The sequence below is a fragment of the Coturnix japonica genome, chromosome 5 (genome assembly GCF_001577835.2).
Source record: "Coturnix japonica isolate 7356 chromosome 5, Coturnix japonica 2.1, whole genome shotgun sequence".
Classification (NCBI taxonomy): domain Eukaryota; kingdom Metazoa; phylum Chordata; class Aves; order Galliformes; family Phasianidae; genus Coturnix; species Coturnix japonica.
In genome coordinates, this window is record NC_029520.1 from 48,540,731 (window position 1) to 48,562,305 (window position 21,575).

The 21,575-nt window shown below is 40.8% G+C and overlaps 2 protein-coding genes across 5 annotated transcripts in view; both read left to right on the forward strand.

The window, feature by feature from the left end:
* The window catches only part of PPP2R5E (protein phosphatase 2 regulatory subunit B'epsilon), a 71,404-nt gene extending 63,920 nt beyond the window's left edge, over positions 1 to 7,484 (forward strand). For 3 of the 4 annotated variants that reach the window (XM_015865649.2, XM_015865650.2, XM_032444880.1), the window contains 2 exons: positions 324 to 425; positions 2,910 to 7,484. In XM_015865649.2, coding sequence (XP_015721135.1) covers positions 324 to 425; positions 2,910 to 3,009 — 202 coding nt within the window. In that variant the 3' untranslated portion in view covers positions 3,010 to 7,484. The remainder of the gene's footprint in view (positions 1 to 323; positions 426 to 2,909) is intronic. The other variant, XM_015865651.2, reaches the window with a different exon arrangement.
* Positions 7,485 to 15,959: 8,475 nt separating this feature from the next.
* GPHB5 (glycoprotein hormone subunit beta 5) lies at positions 15,960 to 21,273 on the forward strand. The gene is made up of 3 exons (XM_015865636.2): positions 15,960 to 16,749; positions 17,925 to 18,126; positions 19,335 to 21,273. The coding sequence occupies exons 2-3, from the start codon at positions 17,926 to 17,928 to the stop codon at positions 19,521 to 19,523; spliced, it is 390 nt and encodes a 129-aa protein (XP_015721122.1). The 5' UTR covers positions 15,960 to 16,749; position 17,925; the 3' UTR covers positions 19,524 to 21,273.
* The last annotated feature ends 302 nt before the right edge of the window (positions 21,274 to 21,575 follow it).

The window sequence follows — 21,575 nt, forward strand, 5'->3', positions numbered from 1 at the left end:
TCTGCAAGCACTGATGATTTTAATGCCTGGAATTGCATTCAGAATTGTTCAACATCATGAGGGAGGAGTCTGTCATTATTTCTAACAGCTTTCTGTTGTTACCTTTTACCCTAGAGGTTTGCTTTGCTTCATGTAAGTAATTATTAGAGTTATCAAGAACTGATTCATACCTTTTAAAGGCGCTAATCAAGTATTTTCATTGAAATAAAAATTAGCATACATGCAAGGGCAGAACTGGTCACAGGAGTGTTGGTAACAGAAGATAGTTTTCTTGTTTGATTTCACCTGAAACTAATAAACTCTTCTTTTTTAATGTTTCACAGGGCTATTGTGGCTTTAGTCTACAATGTGTTGAAGGCATTTATGGAAATGAACAGCACCATGTTTGATGAGCTGACAGCCACTTACAAGTCAGATCGTCAGCGGTAACTTTTTAAAGCTTTTTTTGTCAGCTGTGCATAAGGACTGCTGTTTAGATTTTCCTTTGCACTCAGCTGCAATTGCAAAATCTCATGCATAATCTACACAATGCCTGTATTTGTCCCTGTGTTCTCTTTAGCTTACTGTTTGCAAGTTGTAAGAGATTGCAGTGTATAATTTGATCTTTACCCCTTTTAAAACATGGTACTTGTTACATAGTTTGGGAAGTCTCAGAAAACTCCTTTTGACTCTGTACTCCAAAAGAATAAGGTGTTTAAAAGCTATTTCCATCTAAACTTCAGGAAGCACTTCTTAACTCTGTGGGCAATGGAACGCATTGCCCAAGGTGGCTGGGGAGTCTCCCTGCTTGGAGATGTTCAGAAGCTGCCTGGATGTGGTCCTCGGCAACTTGCTGTGGGTGGCCCTAATTGATGTGATACATCCAAGACATCCAGAGGCCCCATCTGACTTCAGCCATTCTTTGTTTCTATGAAGCTTTTCAATGACTAAAGAAAAGAAGTGTTTAAAGATACCACTTTGCTTAAGGATTTTAAGACAAACACTGAGGTTTGGAAAGAGACGTGAGGAAAATGCTCATGTTTTGATTTTCCAGATCAAGGCTTATAGACTAGATGTTGTCTTAAAGCTCAGAGGTATCTTTCAACTCTTCTGATTCTTAACCAGAAGCCTTGCTTGATCTGAATCTTTGAGCATGTGCAATCTGTTAGGTACACCACTCATTTGTTCCAACCCAGTTATATATGCAATTTGTCTATTTTCCTACACTTCTTCATTTTCCATTTATTTTGCAGTTTCTTAAGAGATTTAGCCTATCCTAAGTAGCAGGCTTTAAATAAATAAATAAATAAATAAATAAATAAATTCAGGAACTCTGAACTTTTGTATGACTTGGAGTTCCCACGAGCCAAGTGAAAGGTTCTGAAAGTCATTAAAAACTTGCTATGTTTGTAGTCTCTGAAGTCTCTTGGAGGCCGTAGCTTTTGAATTGCATGTCTGGATTAATGCTGTTGTTTGTTGTGCTTCATTGCTATAAAATAAGAAGTTTTATACATGAAAAATCCACAGCTAAGAGGTTAACTAATAGAGCATTGTAAATTTAAAGACTCAGATCTATGAGCTAAGACACATATGAATTCTAGGCAGCTGATGAATCAAGTTCAATCTGCTAGAACAGCTGAGGCAATACCGTGTGGCTTTCTAGCTGAAGAGGCTGAGAACCACAGGACAGATCATCTAATCCAGGTGTTTTCAGGTCTCCTCAGTGACTTAAATCAGTGTTATTTGCACTTTGCATCTTAAGGTGAGGAACTCAGCTCTTAACAGAATGGGACACCGGTGTAGTATGTTCCAAGTCTGGATAACTAATCATCATTTTCAAGCATGTAAACAACTGCATTTATAAACAGGGATAATTAATTAAAGATGTTTAAAGAAAAAAAAAATTTACAGAAAAATTAATCGTATTAAGAAAACAAATTTTAAAAACAGATCTTTAATACTAAAATCTTGAGGAGAGATATGTTTGCTATTAATGATTATGCTAAGTCAGATAGGTAAGTTGAATGAGGTTACCATCATTTCAGAGCCTTTTACTAAGTGGGCATTTGTTTTATAATGATAGGACAAAAAATATCTGGTAAATAGCCTGAAAATAAAAGGCTGTTTCGTTTATTATTGTGACAGTGGGCTCTATTTTATTTTAACTGATCTTCAGGGACTTAGATATAAGTTGCTATTCTTTTTGTGTATACTAAATATACTACAGCCAGTTGTTAACATTGCAGCTGAGCTAACATATGTAGGAATTGTATTTCTAATCTACTTAAATATTTTTTAAGACAGGTAGAGAATCTGTATCTATTATTATTAGCTTTTTATTTAATCTGAATGTGCAGGGTGATGTAATAGAGATGGGATGCATTTTGCTTCTTGAAATACAGGGAAATTTATTCAAAATAAGCTATAGCAGAAACATGAAATTTAGAAAGCAAATAATGCAGGTAATGCAAATGATAGCTTAGCTGTTTAATTTTATCAAAATAGCCATTCAAGTCTGTTGAAGAAAAACCTTTCCTTGCTAGGGAAAAACAAGTAAAGCAGTGACTGAAATATACATCTTGTGTATGAACTTTTCCTTTGCTGACGTATATGAAAACCCTAAATAAAGAAACTTGAAAATAACAAAATGCAGATGAGCACTAATAATGATATTTGGTCCATAATAGAAGTCCACGTTGTTTTTTTAATCCTCTATTACAGAATAGCATGTATGAGCGCTGCTAGTTTGTTTTATCCTAATGCTTTTATTAATAGTATTTATGTAGATAATAAAAAGCAAAAAAAAATATAATAAGTATACATAGGAATTGCAAATATGTTGAGTAAAGTTAGTGCTGCTAATTAATGTCACTTTTTAATGTAAATAGTTATTTTCATCTGCTAACTCTTTGTTTTGTTTCATCTGTCAGTGAGAAGAAGAAAGAAAAAGAGCGTGAAGAACTGTGGAAAAAACTGGAGGATTTGGAATTAAAGAGAGGTCTTAGACGTGATGGAATAATTCCAACTTAACAAAAAAACAAAACAGCATTATTAACCTGTGGAGTCACACATTTATGTAGTAGAAGATGGAGCAACAGTTTTCTGTATTGTGCAACTTTACAGTAGATTTCACATTTGTTTCATTATTACAACAGCACTGTATATACCTGTCTCTAAGTAAAGGAAAAAATAAGGACTTTAATCCAAAGTTTGGACAGCAGATGGACTTCTCAGAACTTTGCAAACATAATCATTGTTTTAACCCTTCTTTAAAACCAGTCTTCAAAGATCTGTTGATGAAAATTGCAATGTCAGATTTCATTGTCAGGACCTGTTCCTTATTTATCGTTAGCAGAGAGTATAATACAACTTTCAAATGTGAACAATCTTAAAATTTAGCTTGTCTTTCTGCTAAACTGTTAAGTGTATTTATAGTAAAAGAGAAAAAAGACTGTCATTTCCTTATGAGTTTGTGTAACATCCTCCTTCTCTGGATAACTTTACTGTAATTTGACTTTTTTTTTTTTTTTTTCCTTTCCTTTTGCACATCTTCATCAATTGAATGTCCATTCAGATCAGGACCATGAAAAAAACAAACACATAGGTCCTGAATAAAAGTTTTGTTTACTGGTGTGAGCATTTTTTAGTACCAGTCTGTCTCTGGTGCTTCTTTAATTTGAACATTAGGAGCTAAATAAAAAACAACAAGTAGGTGATAAACATAGTAGGTAAGGGGAGCTTTGGATTCATGCACCTATTTATTGCAAATCCAAATTAGTGTCCACAATCCTTGAAAAATGAACGGTGGTAACACCCTAGATTTCAGTACCTAACCAGTATTAGTGTTATGGCATTGGACACACATACCTGTTTTAGAAATACTAATTCCTAAATTACTACAGTATGTTCTAATTGGACCATTTTGAAAGAATAAAGACAAACGCTAAACAGTGCAAGCATGAAATTGATCTCCAGTGGTCATGGATCTAATTGGGAAATGAGTTGAGATAGCAGTTTGGACTGTTTGGAGTTGTTGCCTTACTTTTTAATATGTATTTATAAAGTGTTCCAGCAAAAGAGGATGTAGCCTCTAAGAAACATACTATAGTGTTTTTGTGGTTCTAGTACTATTACTCATCACAGTACCAGCCCTATGGTCCTAGCTGGAAAGGATTCTGGATAATATTACTTCTGCATTCTCATCTGGATGCTCATTCCTAACTACTGTATTTGTTACCAAAAGTGGTTCTACAAATGCTACTGAAAAAGAAAAAAATAATTCTGGAAATCCTAATGTTCTGAGTATTAATAATAAAGCTTTTATATCAAAGGTGCATTGTGACCAAATTGTTTAAAACAAAAGAAAAAAAAAAAACAAAAACAAGAAAAAATAAATAATAAAGAAGAGGGCTGTATTATAAGTATACATTATTGGCTATCTGCTTTGTATTTAAAAGTGGAATTTACATCTTTGGTAGGTAAAACGCTGATAAAACTTATGTACAGTAAATATTTAGCTAATGCAGTTGCATTATTATATACCGAAAGGTATGTGTTTTGGGATTTACTCCAGGATGCTTTTGAACTGTTATGGTCATATGACAACAGTGAATTGATAATCCTAAACCATCAATCCAGCAGTATTTACAGTATAAAACTCAATTGGTGTTCATGAGTCTTTGTGATAGTTGCAAACATGAATTTATGACCTGTTGCCATTGATAGAAATACAGTATAAATACATGCTTGTATATTTTTCTTCCTACCATTTAAGTATACAGTAGGATTTGAAGTTTTCTTGTTTCCAGGCATGGAAAAGAGGAGGAAAGAAAAAGGAATTCCCTCCTTGACTACTGACTGTTTCGGGATTATCAGGTCACAGTTTGTACTCCTGGGTCTGCACACACAAATGTTGTAAACTCAACAGTTTTGTAAAAACTTGGCACTGTTAATTCTGGGACAGGGAAAAAAAAACAATAATAACAATAGGTGGATCTAATCATATGCAACACCCAACACAACATGGTTTAATGGGATTAACGAGCTTCTAAGAACACTGGCTGGGACACAGTGTAAATTAGACAGTTACTGTCATAGTTGAAACTTTTTATTTTGAAGTGCTGAAGCAAAGGTGCAAGCTGAGATGCTGAAGATTAAATAAATTTATAACAAATCACGTCCCTTATCCCATTGATTTTGACAGTCTTTTATTTCTGTTACAAAAGAAATATTTGCTAATGTGATTTCTGTGTGGAATTATCACGATTTACAAGAGGATGGATTGAATCGTGCTTACGGACTGTTTGGTTGTGAAAAATTGAGATGTGATGGAAATTAAAGAAGTTTTCCACCTGGTGGAGTAAAGCAGAACGATGTGAAATTAGAAAAAGCACCTTGTCCTGTACTTAGAGTTTTAGGTGAGTGTTGTTTGTTCATAACTTTATGGTTTTGACATGACGTTCTGGTATTGGTCACACACAACTGATGAGAACCTGATGGGTTGCAATATTTTATTACCTCTGATGTGGGGATTGCGGAGAGCGTTGAAAGTTTGCAGATGTTTTATCACTTCCAAGAAGGAATGTTTCTCTGAATGGAATGGGACAATGTGCTATTAGTCACAAGACTCTAAAAGGCTGATGAGACCCTAGGTTGCACTTTGTGGTGTATGTGAAGAAGCTCTTGCCACAGTGACCTGACTTTACCCCCAGGGTCCGCTGTTTGCCGCAACCCAAATGCGATACTCTACCACTATTCAGAGCTCCCTTGAGGATCAATGGGAGTTTTAGGCAAAGAAGAAGGCAGCGAATGGGCCCAAGTTTGATCAGTGCATCTATTTAATTGTGCTCTCATTTGCTTGTTGAGTTCCAGAAACTACCTTTATTTGTGTAAATGTTGTTATTATCTGCTCCTAGAGCAGCGGTTGGGTGATGGCTCGTGTCCTGTGCCATATTGGTTTCAGGAGAAAGGGTTGAATGCTGTCTGCTAAAAGGAAAGAACTGCGTTTTCAGTACAAGGGCATTGAATCAGGTCATGGGGATATAACGACTGTAGAAGTAAAGTTCCTCTCATATACTTTAAATTGAGCACATATTGCTTTTTTCATCTTGCAAGTCTCCCTTATTGTTTTCCTTTCATTGCTTTTGAGTGTTTTTTGTCTCTTTTCCAAAGGTTGGAATGCTTTAAATAAAAGTATTCTAATGCCATTGGATCTTTCATTAGTACATTTAATCTTGGTTTTCTTAGCATAAATAAAAGGGTTTAATTTATTTTTTTTATCTCCTCCTATATATGGAAAAAAAAGCAAGGCTGTTGGAGCCAAGATTTGCTTGAGCAAGAAAAGCAGCAGCTGTGTGTACGTTATACATGTGTAAGTACAGCCTCAGGCTCTCCTACTCTGAAGAAAGGAAAATAAATTAGGAGCTTTAAAAACCTCTGTATTGTTTTGTGAGGAGAGGGAAAGAACTGAACAGATTTTTCTCCCCCCCCCAGATAAAACCAAAATGAGTCGGCTTTGAGTTCTGTCTGTAAAAGCAACAATGGCATTTTCTCTTGATCGTGTGGCTGTCCTCACAAAGCAGTTCCCCTAAAAGATGATAAAGCTGATAAGTGCAAGACTGAAGAATGTTCTGATTTATGTGTGACTCTGTTTTGGCTCATCTGCTTCCCTTACCAGCTGTATCGTGTGATACAAATTAGTTTTCTTAGTCAATAGGTGCAGCACATTTTGCATTGCCCAGTTTTTCATTCCAAGTCTGTGATCACTTGAAATGGGATGGAACTAATTTTTCATTGGAAACTTTAATCCCAGTGTCGCTTCCCATCCACAGAAGCAAACACTTCTCATCATGACCTCCGAATACTTGGTTTTGTTGTTTGGATCTCTTGTTGTAAATACGGTGTATTCATAACCTCATATAAAATGAGGGATTTTCAAATATAAATAGTACCAATGCATTTCTTCTTGTTGACCTATTTTTGACTGTAGTATAGCGAATGAGCTGTCATGCTTTTTGTTTAAAAGTTAGCATTAGATTCATAGGTCTTAATATTTTAGCATTTCATTGTTTAAGCAGGAGAGGGCAGCAAAAGTTCATTTTTCCCCATAGGAATGCTCTGGTCCATTCTTGTTTTTAAAGTTAGATGCATTTAACTATTTGTACGTAGGGGTGGGGAGGGGGGGCGGAAATGAAGCATTTTTTATATTATATTAAAAGGTGCATATGAAAATATAAAGACTGGTCCAACCAGACTGTGAACACATCTTCTACTTACATCAAAGTAATAATAACAATGCCTTCCACCTCTGGATAAAGTACAAGCAGGTCTTAAGCTCTTGGATTCAAATGTCATTCTTTGGAAACAGGTTACTTTCTTAAAAATGGTATCAAACAAACTCGAACTCAATGGTGCTCCCAGCTATAAATGTGTAATCTTCCTCTTATGCACATGCTCAAGAGGCTCTGTACTGTGGGTGCATCTAAATAAAGAAGCAATGAAGTGTTTACCAGGTGCTTGGCTTTTTTTTCCTACCTCCTCCCATCTAAACTTCATCTACCTTTTCAACAGAGAGCTTCCAGCTACCAGCTGTCCGTTCTCGTGCGCTGACCATAAGGATAGTGCTCTAAGGAAAAGAACATCCAAAGAGGAGGTAACTTATATTTCTGTCAGAATTAGCAGTGCAGACTCCTAGTTTTCATTACATATTTGTTTTAAAGGCCCTCTCATGATGATGAGCATCCTTGTGCTGCCTCACATGCCTGTAAGGAGCAGTGGAAACAGAGGACAGACATTAGATCTGCACTGTGTCCTTTGTAAGCCACCCGACCCCTGCACTTTGCAGCTGGTGAAGGAACAAGAGTTAAAGTTTGTAGCATCGTTCTGCTGTTTGAGACCTTGTGCTGCTCTGCATTGCATTATGGAAGCGAGGAGAAAGGCTTAAGATGGTTAATTATAATAATTAACAAAGGAAACATCCTCTGGAGGGAACTGAAGGTGGAGCCAGGTGAGGGGTAGTGCTGATGAGCAGCTTTAGCAGTGAAGCTAGGTCAGTATTTATTAAACTGATTCTGAAACATTCTTTTTCCTAGCTGAGTTATTCCAGCAGCCTAATTCTTTAGATTTCTTTCCATTTTGACTTTTTTCCAAATTACTTTTTCAGCAGTTGGATCTCATGTGCCTTTGTTAGCAGAGCTCGTTATCCGAAATCTCTTAGGTACTCATAAGACCATATTCAGATCACTTACCCTCCTTCTGTCTCTTTGCTTCCTTATTGCAAGGCAGGTATTTTCAAAGAAGCACAGCAAAATGAGAGCCTGCAGTAAGTTGGCCCTCAGGGTAGGATTTATCTTCAGTAAATGCAAGTTAGAAAGCAATCTTTAAAAGACTGGAATTAAAAACTTAGTTTCCCCATTCTTCCAATGATAATTGCTTTGCTATTTTTTCATCTTTTGTCTTTCCTTCTCGGGAGTGTTTTCATTTCTCATGTAATATCAGAGCTTCTAGTTTATCTTTGTATTAAGTTTGGATCCTAGATCACAAGCCTTTGGCCTACAAAAGGGACTTTGATTGCGGGTAAAGGCTGTTCCCAAGTCTCTGTTCAATTATTGCTTCCATGTACAGTAAAGCAATTGCCTGGATTTTAAACTAGGAACTGAGATAAACTCTTACAGTGTGAATTCAGAGCTATGTGTATTTAAAGATTAAGTGCTGAAATCAGAGTGAATATCCTGAAATTGTTAGTAATACCTTGATAGGATCTGTACGAGCCCACAGTGAATCATGGCATCACATGAAAAAATGGTAGACAGAAACTTCATTATTTTTCCTGAGTGTTTTTTAGTTCATTTTGCCTGGTTAATGCTTTTCTTCACTGCAATCTCTGATGACTCAGGAGGATAGAAATAAGATTAACAGAAAAAGGGGTGTATTTAAAGAATGTATTTTATATTGCTGGTCAGTGGCCTGTACCTTTGATACGCACATGAAAACATGGGAATGTTTTGGGCATCTCAGAGGGTGCTGTGCTGAGGTTATGAATGCCAACCTACTGGCCAAAGCACCACAAGGCTCGAGCAGAACCGGCCTGAGTAAGGAAGGAATGCACTGAATTGGACTATGGATTATGCTCATCTGTTGCCTCTCTGATGTTGTGATGGCTCCCATGAACGTCTGCAGACTTCATCAGCTCCGTGAGTAATGTGTATTGGTGGAAAATAGCTGTGTGCATGAATATTTGAAACAAAAATGGGCATCTTTGTTATGCAGTCCTCATGTCAGGCATCTTGGAAGCCGTAAGCTGAAGTCTGCTGTTGGTACATCTCAGAGTAAACTGAAATTTGGCAAAATACAGTCCTGATTTCTGGAGCAAGGACACGTGGAATTCAGACAGTAGTAATTAGTCCATTAGTCCACAGACTATTTCACAGACACAAAGGGATATTATTGCTATTTGCCATGAATGACACTCATCAGGCAGTAATTGTTCACATGGTTAGTGATTATTTCAAGCATCGGTTCTGGCGAGACTGGAATTACCCCAAGGAATACAAAGGAGAGAGTGCTTCTCACTGCTCCTGCTCATATCATCATCTCAAATGATGCCAGCCTCCTGCTCAAGGCTCCTCCAGCGCAGCCAGGAGTGCTTGCAATGGGCCAGAGCTGAACAAAAACGTGTTCTGTTCAGAATTGTCCTAAAGGGGAGAGGTTGATGGCCCAGACCAGTGGGTGCTTTGGCCTTAGCCAAGGACACTTCTTTCTGTGTAATGAACTAAATGGGTTTCTTGAGTGGCCCTCAGGATCCTTGTTCTATAAGCACTTTGTGATGTAGCTCTGCTTTGGCAGAAGCTGTTGCAACAGAGCAGGAAAAGAGATCATGTCTTTGATTTGGTGCCTTGGTATTAAGATCACACAGGGAATGACTTTTCCCTCCCTTTTTTTTTTCCTCCCACCCAATCTATTTCTGTTTTTTTCTTGCTCTAGAGATAATTCTGCTGATGGGAAATTTGAATTTGTGCAGTGCAGAACAAAAGGAGAGAAAAAGGAGCTGCTTTCAGGATCTGTACTTCCAGAGAAGGTTCGTGTGTGTTTCACATAGAGCACAATCTCAGCACTTCTATCCTCTACTGCATAGAAACTGGTGTCCAGTTATCCCCAAAAGCTCCTGTAAACATTGTGCCATAATTTAAAGTTCCCTGTGATCAATGTGTTCCATCTTTATTTTCCCTCCAAATTATTAATTATATTAAAAATAAAAAGTCCAGGAGCTGCAGCAGCAGTCATGCTGTGCCCTTCTGTTTGGTTCAGAAAGAGCTATACCTGAGGCATGGACTCCTCTGGGACATGACTGAACTTAACTGTGACAGAGCTATGGACAGAAGAGAACAGCCAGCAGTCAGGTGCAGGTGGAAGGTAACTGAGCTTATTTCCATAGGAAACTTCACCATGATGGGTTATGAGGCTCCTTAACTGAACTAAGAAAAGTTTTGTTCTAAAAGCAGCCCGTTTCTAACAAATGTTTCAGGCTTGCTTGGCCAAACCAAGAAGGCCCCAGCGTTTAGCTGCAGGATCACAGTTTTGCCAAAATCACCACTTATGTACAGTCTGCCATTTATTCATTCAGTGCCTAGAGAAAGAGATTAAGTCAGTCACTTAGACTGCTAAGAAGCTCCCTTCCCTTATTTCCTCACTTTTAATCATGTGTGATTTATATCCCTGCTAAATCCACCATCGTTAAACTTCTTTCTCTTTTCCTATTCTAAGTTACCAATCCAGTTTAAAATGCTTGCCAATGAAATGTGTGCTGCGTGTAGTTTAATGGAATAAAAATCAACCTATTATGGGGATTTGAAATGCAGTAATTAAATGTAATGCTTGGATTTATTGTCTAGGCAAACAAAACCTATAAATAAGACATTTAGCGTCATAATGGTATTTTCTTTTGAACGAGCTTCAATTAGTTAATGATGTAGGATATCCTGTCTTGATTGCATCATTATTGCAGCAGGGAGTATTAGCATGAAATCCAGATCCTGCGCACATAAATAACAACTCAACTTCCAGAGCTTAACTTGCCTTTTCTGCATAAGCTTAATTTCATGGGATGACAGTTTGCCCAGCATTCATACGTTATCATAGGATGGCCCTGAGGCAGAACTGGGAAAAGTATCATAGTGCATAGTATCACATAAAAGGGGAAGCATTTCACTTGCAGTGGTCTTTTCCAGTACCCACAATATAGAAATACAGGTGAGGCTTAGATTCATCAATACCAAGCTTGCTATGGAAATGCTGTCTGTTAGTTAAAAACGTGTGACCTTCCTTCCATGCTGGATTTTCTCCCTCCTGTGCTGCCTGACTTGGCAGCAGCTGTAGCTTTGAAATGTATTTTCCTTTGCTGTAACCTTGAATTGTTTTCCGTGTGTTCGCATTCTGTCAGTCGCATCCATTACCCTTGTCAGTGTTTTCATGCTAATGCATTGTGTGTGTAACATCTGGAAATATCTCTTGGGCAGCTTACAGGGTTGGAGGATTTCTCTTTTTGCCCGCAGACAGAGGACTGGGCAGGTAGACAAGGAGAAGAGCTGGATATCTTGAATATCCATTCCTCTGTGCCTGCAGGTCCTGCAGTCAGAGGGCTGTGGAGTGACCCTCACCTGCTCCCCTGGGCCTTCCAGCCCCCAGGTTTCCTATTTCTCCTTATTGCCAAACCCTCTACAGCCCCAAAACACATACCTCTGGCTTGCTTGTTTTTCTTAAAGCTGTCCCTCCTGCCCTCCAGTCTTCACAGTGATATTTCATGATTTTTCCTTGGGTGCACTCAGGCTTTTGTGAATGAAGGAGATCTTCCCTCTTCTAAGCTCAGAAGTGTGATAAGGGCAGTCTAGGACTGCCTCTGTGAACTGCAAAACTTCATTCTCTTCCTGCTGGAGTCATTGGTAGAAGTCCCATTCCTGCCAACCAAAGTGAAATAAAGGTCTTCGAGGCTATTGGGCAAATCTATTGTGTCTGTATGGGAAACTGGACAGTAGTAATAGGAATGATGTAGACTCAGTTTCCTTTTCCTGCAGTAAATTTATCCTATTAATGTTGCCTACTGTTTTGTGTGTATTAGCTGCATGACCTCTAAAAAGCTTTTATGCACGTAAGCTTCAGAACAAAGTGCAGTCCCACTTTGCTTCCTGTGTGCCTTAGGAGGATGCTCCCATTGCCTCTAGAGAAAACTTTAATAACATTTATTTGTGGATGGTGCGTGAGCCTGCAGTCACACACTTAAGAACATACAATAAAACCCAACCCCTTGATGTTAAGTAGAGGCTGACTTTGCTAAGACTGTCTAGACACGATGTCTGTGTATGAAATAATTTGGTTATGAACAGGGTGCCATTGTTAAAAAGATGGTGTGGTGCTACTATGGAAAAAGAAAGGAGATTTTTGCTTTCAGGGGCAGAGAAATATCCTTTTCTGCTGCAGTTGTTGCTTACATGGAATGCACTGTTCTGAGCTGTGACAGCGGAGGTAAAAATGAAGACCAGGCAAATCTGTTGCAATGTGTGTCTTCCTTCAGGGATGCTGAGATTTTTAAGAAATCAGGGAAAAAATATTGTCTGAATGATGAACACACATGACCACATCTAGGAAAAATGCTTACTGCAGTCACCCCTGAGTTTCAGGGCAGGGTTGTTACAGCCATACCAGCCAAAGGCCAGTCTAGATCTCTTGCTCTGGCTGCTTGTGCCATTCTGGTGCTTGAGCATTTTAGTTTTGTTTTACAGGCTGATAATTTGCTGGGTGCAGATGAGCATTTGGCTGAGAATCACCTGGCATTTCCCCAGCAATAAGTAGCCCAAATGAAATGTCTTGTCATCTGATAGGAATCTGGGAGGAAGGGCACCCTGAGAAGTTACCCATCATTTCCCAGTCTCCGTAAGTGTGTGACTCCTTTATACAGGCCTCTATGTAGGGTTAGAGAACTTGGGATCTTTCTGTTCAGAGCTGGGGACAGGGCAGCAGAAGGAGCAGGGAGGTGTATGGAGTGCCTAAAGCAGGGCTCTTTGGAGGGTGGCATTCCCATATCTCTCTGACATGAAGATTCCTTCTCATTCTTGAGTTGCCCTTGTGTTGGGATAGAGAACTCCCAGCTACTCAGCCTGGAGTCACTGCTTGCTCCTAAGTGTGAGAAGAAACTTTGTGAAGCTTTTGCCTCAAACCAAAACCCTGCATGGACACAGTCCTGTGCATGTAATCAAGCAAACAAAATGGGAGAAAATAACAAGTTAGCCAATTTTCATCATTCTGTCAACACTGTAGCTTCTCGGATTAAAAATAAATGAAGTACCATCTCAGTTGAAAAAGGCTGTGAAACTCAATGTACAGGAGCTGTCATTGTCACTGATCTCTTCAGAGACATGCTGCTAGTTCCACAACTCGCCATGCTAGGCAGAAAATATCACTCCAAAGCAGGAAAATAGGTACCTGACTGCCATTGTTGTATAAGTGCTGTGCTTGGGACCAGTCTCCGTGGAGTGTTCACTAATGAGGCAAACCTTTAACTTTCTAACCTTGTGTTTAGGGTCAAACCCAGCGTTTTAGTATCTTTCCAGCTTTATCTGTGAGTCATTTGTAATGCATTTTCCTTATAAAGCAACATCTGTGTGTTGTGTTCTTTACATATCGGTGGCGTTCAGAGTCTTTCAGTATTTCAACTTGAATGGGAATCCCTAGGGTGCGTTTTGGCACACTACTCTGAAAACATACCTTTCAGTTGTTTCACTGCTGGGTTTCAACTTAAATGGCTGATCAAGGATTTAAACAGCTGGATTTCAGCATCTGTCCGCCACATGCCAGCTGCCAGCAAAGCAAGAAATAATTACACTGTGTCATGATTTACCTATTTGACCTTAGAGCATAATAGAATATAGCAGAAGTTGTTCTAATCAAATATGTCAGATAGCCCTATGAAGTTTGAAGCTCGCCTTGTCGGACTAACAGATCTCTATAAATTAATCTCTGATTTGGAAGTCTCTTTGAATGACAAAAGCATTTAGTTTCTATCAGGATTTATCTGTCCAATCTAATTAAACTGGACACATCCTGCAAAGACTGCTGGATGTAAAGTGCTGCGAGAAGAGCAGAGGTGTAGAGCAACAGCACCATGCAGTTGAATTTATGGTTCTCTTTCAGTTAGTCTGTGTCAATTTGTTTCTATGCTGAAAGCGATTGGCTCCTACCTGGACTCCCAGGTCAAGTCAACGTCAATAGCTTTTAGCAAGTTATAATTGCTGAATTTGTAAATAAGTTATAAGTGATAACGAAGGATGTGTTTGCAGTGATGGAGAGCTGTTTCCTTTTGGGATGGAGCAGCTCTGCCTCCCTGGACAGGACATTTGTTCTTCCTGTGCTGGTGGTGGCATTTGTTGGCATGTGTGATAGCACGGACAAATTGCCATGCAGTGCTGTGCCTGTTGTTTGCTTGGTTTACTAGGGTGACGTGGTACAAATCCTTCAGAAATCAGAATCTGCCCCACAGATAGACAGAACTCTCAGGAGAGAAAATAAATGATCAGGGTCAGCTTGCAGTTTGTCTCTCATTTCACTTCGTGGGGTTTTTCAGTGCAAGTGAAGGCAGGAACAGAATCTCAGCAGAAGTCAGTGAATCCAAAATGGATTACACAGAGCAGAAGTCCAGCCCCTGTTTTGCTAATCCATAGAAGAAGAATCTGTCAAAGCTGGTTGATCTGCCATCTGGCATGTATTTCCTGTGTCTGGCTGTAATCTTGGGATGATTTTTGCTGGCACAATTTCGGAATCAAGGGAAGGAAAATTTTGACCAATATTTTCATTTTTACTCGGGTTCTCTGCTAATAAGAAAGTTTATGAAGGTTTATTTTATAACAGCCTTAGTTTTGGTCAATGATGTCAAAGAAACAAGCAGAAAATTAGAGGGTTTCTTTGGCTAACATTTTTAGATCAGTGGCAAGACTGGCAGTTTCTTTTGACCTCCCTGTGACCTGACGTGGCCTTGAATCTTGTGCTTTTCCCAGATTCCATTGGTTTCATTAAGAGGAAAGGTACCAGGATGTGGCTGGTGGGGAGATCTATGGAATCCATTGCAGTGCCTCTATTCTGTCCTTCTGCTTCAGCATCTTACCTAATGGCTCTTCATTTGGAGTAACTTCAGGGAGGAGAAACATGAAAGTAGGAGAAGAGTTAAGATGATGTGTTGGTGCTGGAAAAAGCATATCCCGTTAGCTTTATCTGAACTGAGAATCTAATCCAGGCTCTGCTGCCATGTGTCATCTCTAAAGAAGGGACAGTGGCTCTTGGCTATACAGAATGTCCTGAGGTCAGTCTGAGCCTGCAGACAACAGAATTACTTCCTTCTTCCATTTCTTCCAGTCACTATTTCCTAATTTAGAGAGAAATGGTAAATCTCAGGGCAAATAACAAACCATATACAAATCAGTGTGTTTGCATGCAACCAAGTGTAATTTACTGATCAGAGAAATAACAGGGCCACACGGCAGCAAGAAAAACAGTCAAGCAGTGGTTATCCCAAGCTGAAAAATAAAGCAAAGCAAGCATTCTGTGGGTTCCACAAGGTGTTAGTTTGAATTTGAGTCCTGCTATTACTCCAAATTAATGCTGTTGACCTTGGAGGTAAAACCAGGACCCCAAACCATGGGTTATTCACTCTGAAACAGCAAGAGCACCTATGCAACATACCTTATTTTCTCCTGTGTGCTTCACTGTCACATTGACTCAATGCTTTGTTGCTGATTTTCAGGGCAAACTACAGGAGGTTGGAGTGCTACCCAGCAGAAGTATACATTTGGTAGGCATTCAAGTCCAGCTTGGATGGGGCCCGGGGCAACCTGATCTGGTGCTTGATTTGGTGGCTGGCAGCTCTGCCTGTGGCAGGGGTTCGGAACTAGTTGATGGTTGAGGTCCTTTCCAACCCAAACCTTTCTATGATTCTGTGACACCAACAGATGGTGTTTTATTTCATTTCTCTCAAACACCATAGGACAGAGTTGATCTAAACCAAAGTCTTCTCTGTCGTCTTCTAAGTTTTTCCTTCTGTCCTGTGAGTAGCTGGAACTTGCATTGGCATGGTGAAGCTAATGGGTGAAGTTTCCACGTTTCCTTTGTTCATTGCTGCTTACCTGTGTGACAGGTTCTTATTCTCCCCTATCTGTTGCCCTTGCTTGTACTGAGCAATAAAAAAGGTCTTATGCTGTTGACAAAAATTCAGAATTTGCCAATATTTGCCAAGTTTTCCTTCAGGCTGTTTACTCAGTATTTGTTAAATAAGAGAGAGGGGTAATGGTTATTTCAGGAAACAGCCTTCAATCTCTTTGCAAAGGTACTGCAGTTCTGCTATGGAAATGATGATCCCATTTGCCCCAGTGCATGCTCATTACCTTATTAGCAGATGTCACTCACCGAGATGGTCCTTTTATTTCAGGTTTGGTGTTATGAAACAATGCACTTTAAGCTAATCACTGTTGGAAAGGAACAGCTTGCTTCACAGTCAATGACTTTGATGCCTTGGGTTATTCGTGTACAGATCTGCCTCTGTCTTGCCTTGACTGACAAGGCTCTTTCTATAAATCTCTGCAATTAAGCAGCCCCATAGCAGCTGCTAAGGAGATCTAATCAGCACAAACCTGACAAAATTTGCTGTGCAGATCTCTTGCTGCTCACTCTGACATCCTGAAACACCATCTGCAATTTAAAGCTGCAGAAGGAGATCTGACTCCAACAAGTTGGGTGAGTGTGCTTCTGTGTTTGCTCTGTGTCACAGCTCTGGCTCATGAATAAAGCAGAAGGTTTTTGCTAAGGTGGTGAAGAATAAGTGTTTGATTTGTTTGGGAGGTTGTCTCTTTGCTCTCAAATGTCTGCTATTAAAAATAAGGAAATTTTGCTTTCTTCTTTAACTGTTGAAGCTTATGGGTGAACATTTACTCATTTAAACATCTGTAAGACTACAGTCTTACAGTAGCCTCATATATGAAGGGTTCACTGTGGCAAACACCATGACCATATACTGATCTAAAATTCCACTTTAGCTAATTTAAAGCATTTAGTCTAACGGGAGCACAAAGACACAAGATAAAAAGTCTAAGCTCTTGAACATGAAATGTACCCTCAGCACAGGGCTGTGCACCATATTCAGTAGGCAACCTGCTCCCTCTAAGTTAAATGTCAAGTCTGGGGTTTCTAGGTGGATGTTTTAAATGCAAGGCAAGTATATGAGGTTTAAAGTGGATATGATGGCTTACAGCTTGAGGTACATTCAGTTTCTTTCTCTTTCTGACAGTGTTCCAGAGGGACTGATTGCTTTCTTCATCAAAGGTTTGAGGTTGAAAGGCAGCAAGTGTCAGAGGGATTTGGCTGATGGTGGATGTTTGGAGGGCCTCCTCTGGTCACCTTGGCCACATCCATCCCTGTCCAACCAGCCCTGCTTACTAGTTTGGTGAAGTTAGAGCTTGGTGGTGAGTGCAGGAAGGGAAAAGAATGGCTGCGTTCATGACCCAGCACCAGATGAGTGTTGGCAGCACCGATACTGCTTTTAGGAGATGCTGACCTCTCTATATATGTGCAGTGAGAGGGCAACCAAAACCCATCTCCACCTTTTGGCCTGGTACAAGCTTAGGGCAGTCTAACTGATAGGAAGGCATTTGCTGCATAATAAGCTTGTGATATGAAGATTTCAGTGGCCATTGCATTCAGGCCACTGCAGTAAGACTTTTCCTTTCTGGGAGCAGGTGACTCCTCATCTTCTACCTTCTCTTGGGCTGAGTGAAGATGGGGAACATTGTTCCCTAAGGGGAAGAAGGGGCATCATAGCTGATGGGGGGCTGAACCCATGCACTTGGGCTTCTTGTCCCCTGCACTGTGCTACCATCTTGGCTCTCCCAACCCTCCTCTCCCTTCTGCCTCAGCATGAAACTCCCCTGTGTGACCCTTGGTGCTCTTCTCCTCCTGCTGCCTGCCGGCCATGGGGGCACAGAGACTTCTGCCATTGACCTGCGCACCTTCATTGGCTGTGCTGTGCGTGAGTTCACCTTCCTGGCCAAGAAGCCTGGCTGCAAGGTGCTGCGGATCACAACGGATGCGTGCTGGGGACGCTGCGAGACCTGGGAGGTGAGATTCTTTCCCCAAGAAAAAAGCATTAAACAGTGAGATAGTCAAGGACCATGTGCTGCTCTGCAGTCCCATTGCAGTGCTTTGCTGCAATTGGTTCCCTCCCTCCTTGCGCTGTCTCAAAGGGGATGCGCATCATGCAATGATATTAATGAAGTGCTTACGTATTACTCTTCTTATGCCATCTGAAAGCCTCTTAAAGCTCAAACACTTAAGGAGAAGAGGCCTTTATTACTTTACTGGAAGAAAATTCCTTTGAGATTAAGATGGAGGTCTTGGTTGAGGGGTAATATATTTTGTACCAAAACAACAGATCCCAAAGATAATGTCTGTTTCTAATTTGGTCCTGTTTTAAATCACAGTTCTGTATAAATATGAGGTAGCTATGCTTTGGAGGTGTTAAGGGGCAGAAAGAGAGCACGAGTCTGCACACACTTCAGAGGGAAAATTGCTGACTCTCGTGGCCTTTCTCATGTCACTCTGCTCAAGGGGCCAAACCTGGTTTAATTTATTCACGGAATTTCTAGTGATTGCAGAGTGAAATACCACAGGGGTGTAGTTAAGCTGAATGTGTCTGGCTGTGGGTTCAGCAGCTTCTACAGAGCCTCACGTTGTGCTTGGGTGGAGAAGCTGGTAAGTGGGATGGTGCCTGGATATCTTCTTGCTGAAACATCGCATCCATCCTTTTCCGTTCCATTGATCTCTGTTCCTGGGCAGGCTCTTTATGCAGCATAGAGAGAAAGAAAGAAAATGCTAAAGTGTCTCCAGGCTGTTTTACTTTAGGATGTTTCCCATCTGTGTGAGGGAGAGGATTGTAGTGGGCTCCCTCCAGTCCTGTCTTTGGAAAATGGATGCTCCTAGGAGGAGAAAAGTGATGTCACTTTTCAGCAAAATCCATGCCACTGTATTTCCATGTGGGAGTTTGGGGTTTAGGGCCTTCGAGCTACTGTCTTATTTTGTTGGTTGAGTTCTTTGGCCAAGCTGTTCATCTTATGAAAAACTGCAGGCCTTGATGCTGCCTGCAGTGCCAGGTACACCCCCATAGCATGTATCTGCTGGGCTCTGCAGGATGTGCAGCCTGACTGCTGCTGTTTACATGGCCCCTTCCATATTGATCCAGTGGCTCTGCTTTTTATTCCTGTCAAGAAAACCAGGGACCCCAGTGTTTGTCTTGCATCTTGTCTGTTGCCTGCATTTCTCACCCACAGATGCCACTACTGAAGCCACCTTACATTGAATCTTACCACCGCGTCTGCACCTACAATGAGACCAAGCTGGTGACAGTCATGCTGCCCAAGTGTGCCCCTGGCGTGGATCCTTTCTACACCTACCCAGTTGCCATACGCTGCAACTGCGACTTCTGCTCTACATCCACCACTGAGTGTGAAACTGCCTGAGCTCTCCTTCCCCAGGTCAAGTTCCTCCCTGGCTCTACACCACTGTTGTCTCACAGAGGTTGTGGGTCAGCCCAGAATTTGGTCTCTCCATCCAATGCTCCTAATCATTGTCTTTTCTGGCAGATGAGGTTTAGTTCCTTCTTCCCTTTCTGTAGAAATGTAGAACGCAGCCTTACAGTAGCAAATCCTATGGAAGAAAAGTTGATGCTCTTTCCCTTCCTTCCAGGCTTTACACAGTGTGGGACCTTTCTTTGTGCACCAAGTGCACATGGACTGAATAGATAGAGGGGTTGGAAACAGGCCATAAAGGCATTACAGCCGGTAGAACAGCCTTTATTCATTTTCAGTGCGTGTTTCAGTGATTTGCTTAATTGGAGCACTTCTGCTGAAAAAAAATCTTGCCTTACAGGAGATGACTTCTTAAAAAAACAGAAAGAAACACATTAAATGTGTAATGTTTTTGTCCAGGTTTGCCCAGAATTGGCTTTGTATAAAACCAGAGAGGCTCTATGCAACCCAAAAGGCCTCTCTTGACAATTTCCAGAGTTAGAGGGACCAAGCCAAAATGCAGTGCTTGTGGTTCAGTTTCAGCAAGCCTTGGCCAAGGTGATGGGAAAGAGGGGGCTATGAGGGGTGTTCTCACACTTCCCTGCACTGCTCAGCTGCACAGGGACTTGCTTCTCAGGAAGGAGATGCACAGAGGGCAGCCAGAAGTGCTCACGGGAGGGCTGAGGAGTTGTCTTATAGCAAATAATGCAGCCAGTATGAGTGAGACAGGCCCAGGGCAGGGAAGGCAGCAGATATGCCAAAGGTTGATCTGCACCTCTTCACAACAACTGTTTATAGACCGGGGGATGCATAGGAGCTGCATCAGCATCCCCACTCTGGTGAACACAGCTGTGTAAGTGCCTTAGTCCTCCAGCTCCCACCTGGAGGAGGACAGATCCACATTCAGCCCTCAGTTCTCCCCCCTGAACAAAATAGGAAATGATGAGAAAGCATCAAAATTTGGCCAAGTGCAAGAGGCTCCCAGGAGCTTACAAACAAAGACAACTCAGATAGTCATTAGCAGAGAAGTGCTGCTGAGAGAATGTCAGCACCTGCCTTCCCCTCTGATTAAGTGTCTTCTGGATGCAGCTCCTCCATTCCCACAGTTACGTGCCTGAAACTTCCCCAAGTGTCCAATCCTCCCTGAGACGGATCTTTTTGTTTTCAATTTGAACTGCCATGTATTAGTTGCTGTCATGTTTTGTCGGTGGAATTGTGAAAGCTGCCCTGTGGCTGAGTAGAAAAGAGGACATTTTATCATCTGCCTGAATTCCGTGTCAAACAGCAGCAGAAGTTTTCTGGTGATGCTGAGTTTAACTGCCTAAAGAAGGTCCTTCTGTTTTCTTTCAAATTACAGCTCACGGTCTCTCTAATCTTGTTACTGTTCTAAGCAGCATCACAACTACTATGGGAAACCTACGAATCATTTTATGTCCTTAATAAAACCCCCAAATTGTATTATGGATGCAATTTAAATCAATGTGTCCTTCTTCATTTATTCATAAAGCTTTCTCACACAAAATATATGTAAGCTCCTACCAAACTCTTTGCCAGAACTGTGAACACCTGCAAAACATCTCCTCGATCCTAATGCAAAGTCATTTCCTTTGCTGGATTTCTCTCACAGAGTCTGGCTGTGCTGTAATCTTGGGATTAGAAATGGGATTCCAAAGTGGCAACTTCCTTCCATTGCAACCAGCGGGAAATGTGCGATGTACCCAGATATGTGAGGCAGGTTTTGACTGATGTAGCAGCATCCAGACTTGGGAGGCAGAAGGGGAGGTGTGGGAAGAATGTATTGACTGAATCTCCGCTAACATTTCTGGATGGTCTTTTAAGGAGAAGAGCAAAAGTGAATGGAGATGCTGTGGATTTACTGTGGGTGATGTAATTGTGGTGGATGTACATCCTTTCATACAATGATAGAAACAGAGAATGGTTTTGAGTTGGAAGGGACCTTACATACCATCCAGTTCCAACTCTCCGCCGTGAGCAGGGGCACTC

Excerpts from the sequence above, each read along its gene's own strand:
- GPHB5 (XM_015865636.2), top strand. The coding sequence starts at position 17,926 with ATGAAACTCCCCTGTGTGACCCTTGGTGCTCTTCTCCTCCTGCTGCCT. Across the intron at positions 18,127-19,334 it reads GACGCTGCGAGACCTGGGAG|ATGCCACTACTGAAGCCACC; the intron begins GTGAGATTCTTT and ends TCTCACCCACAG.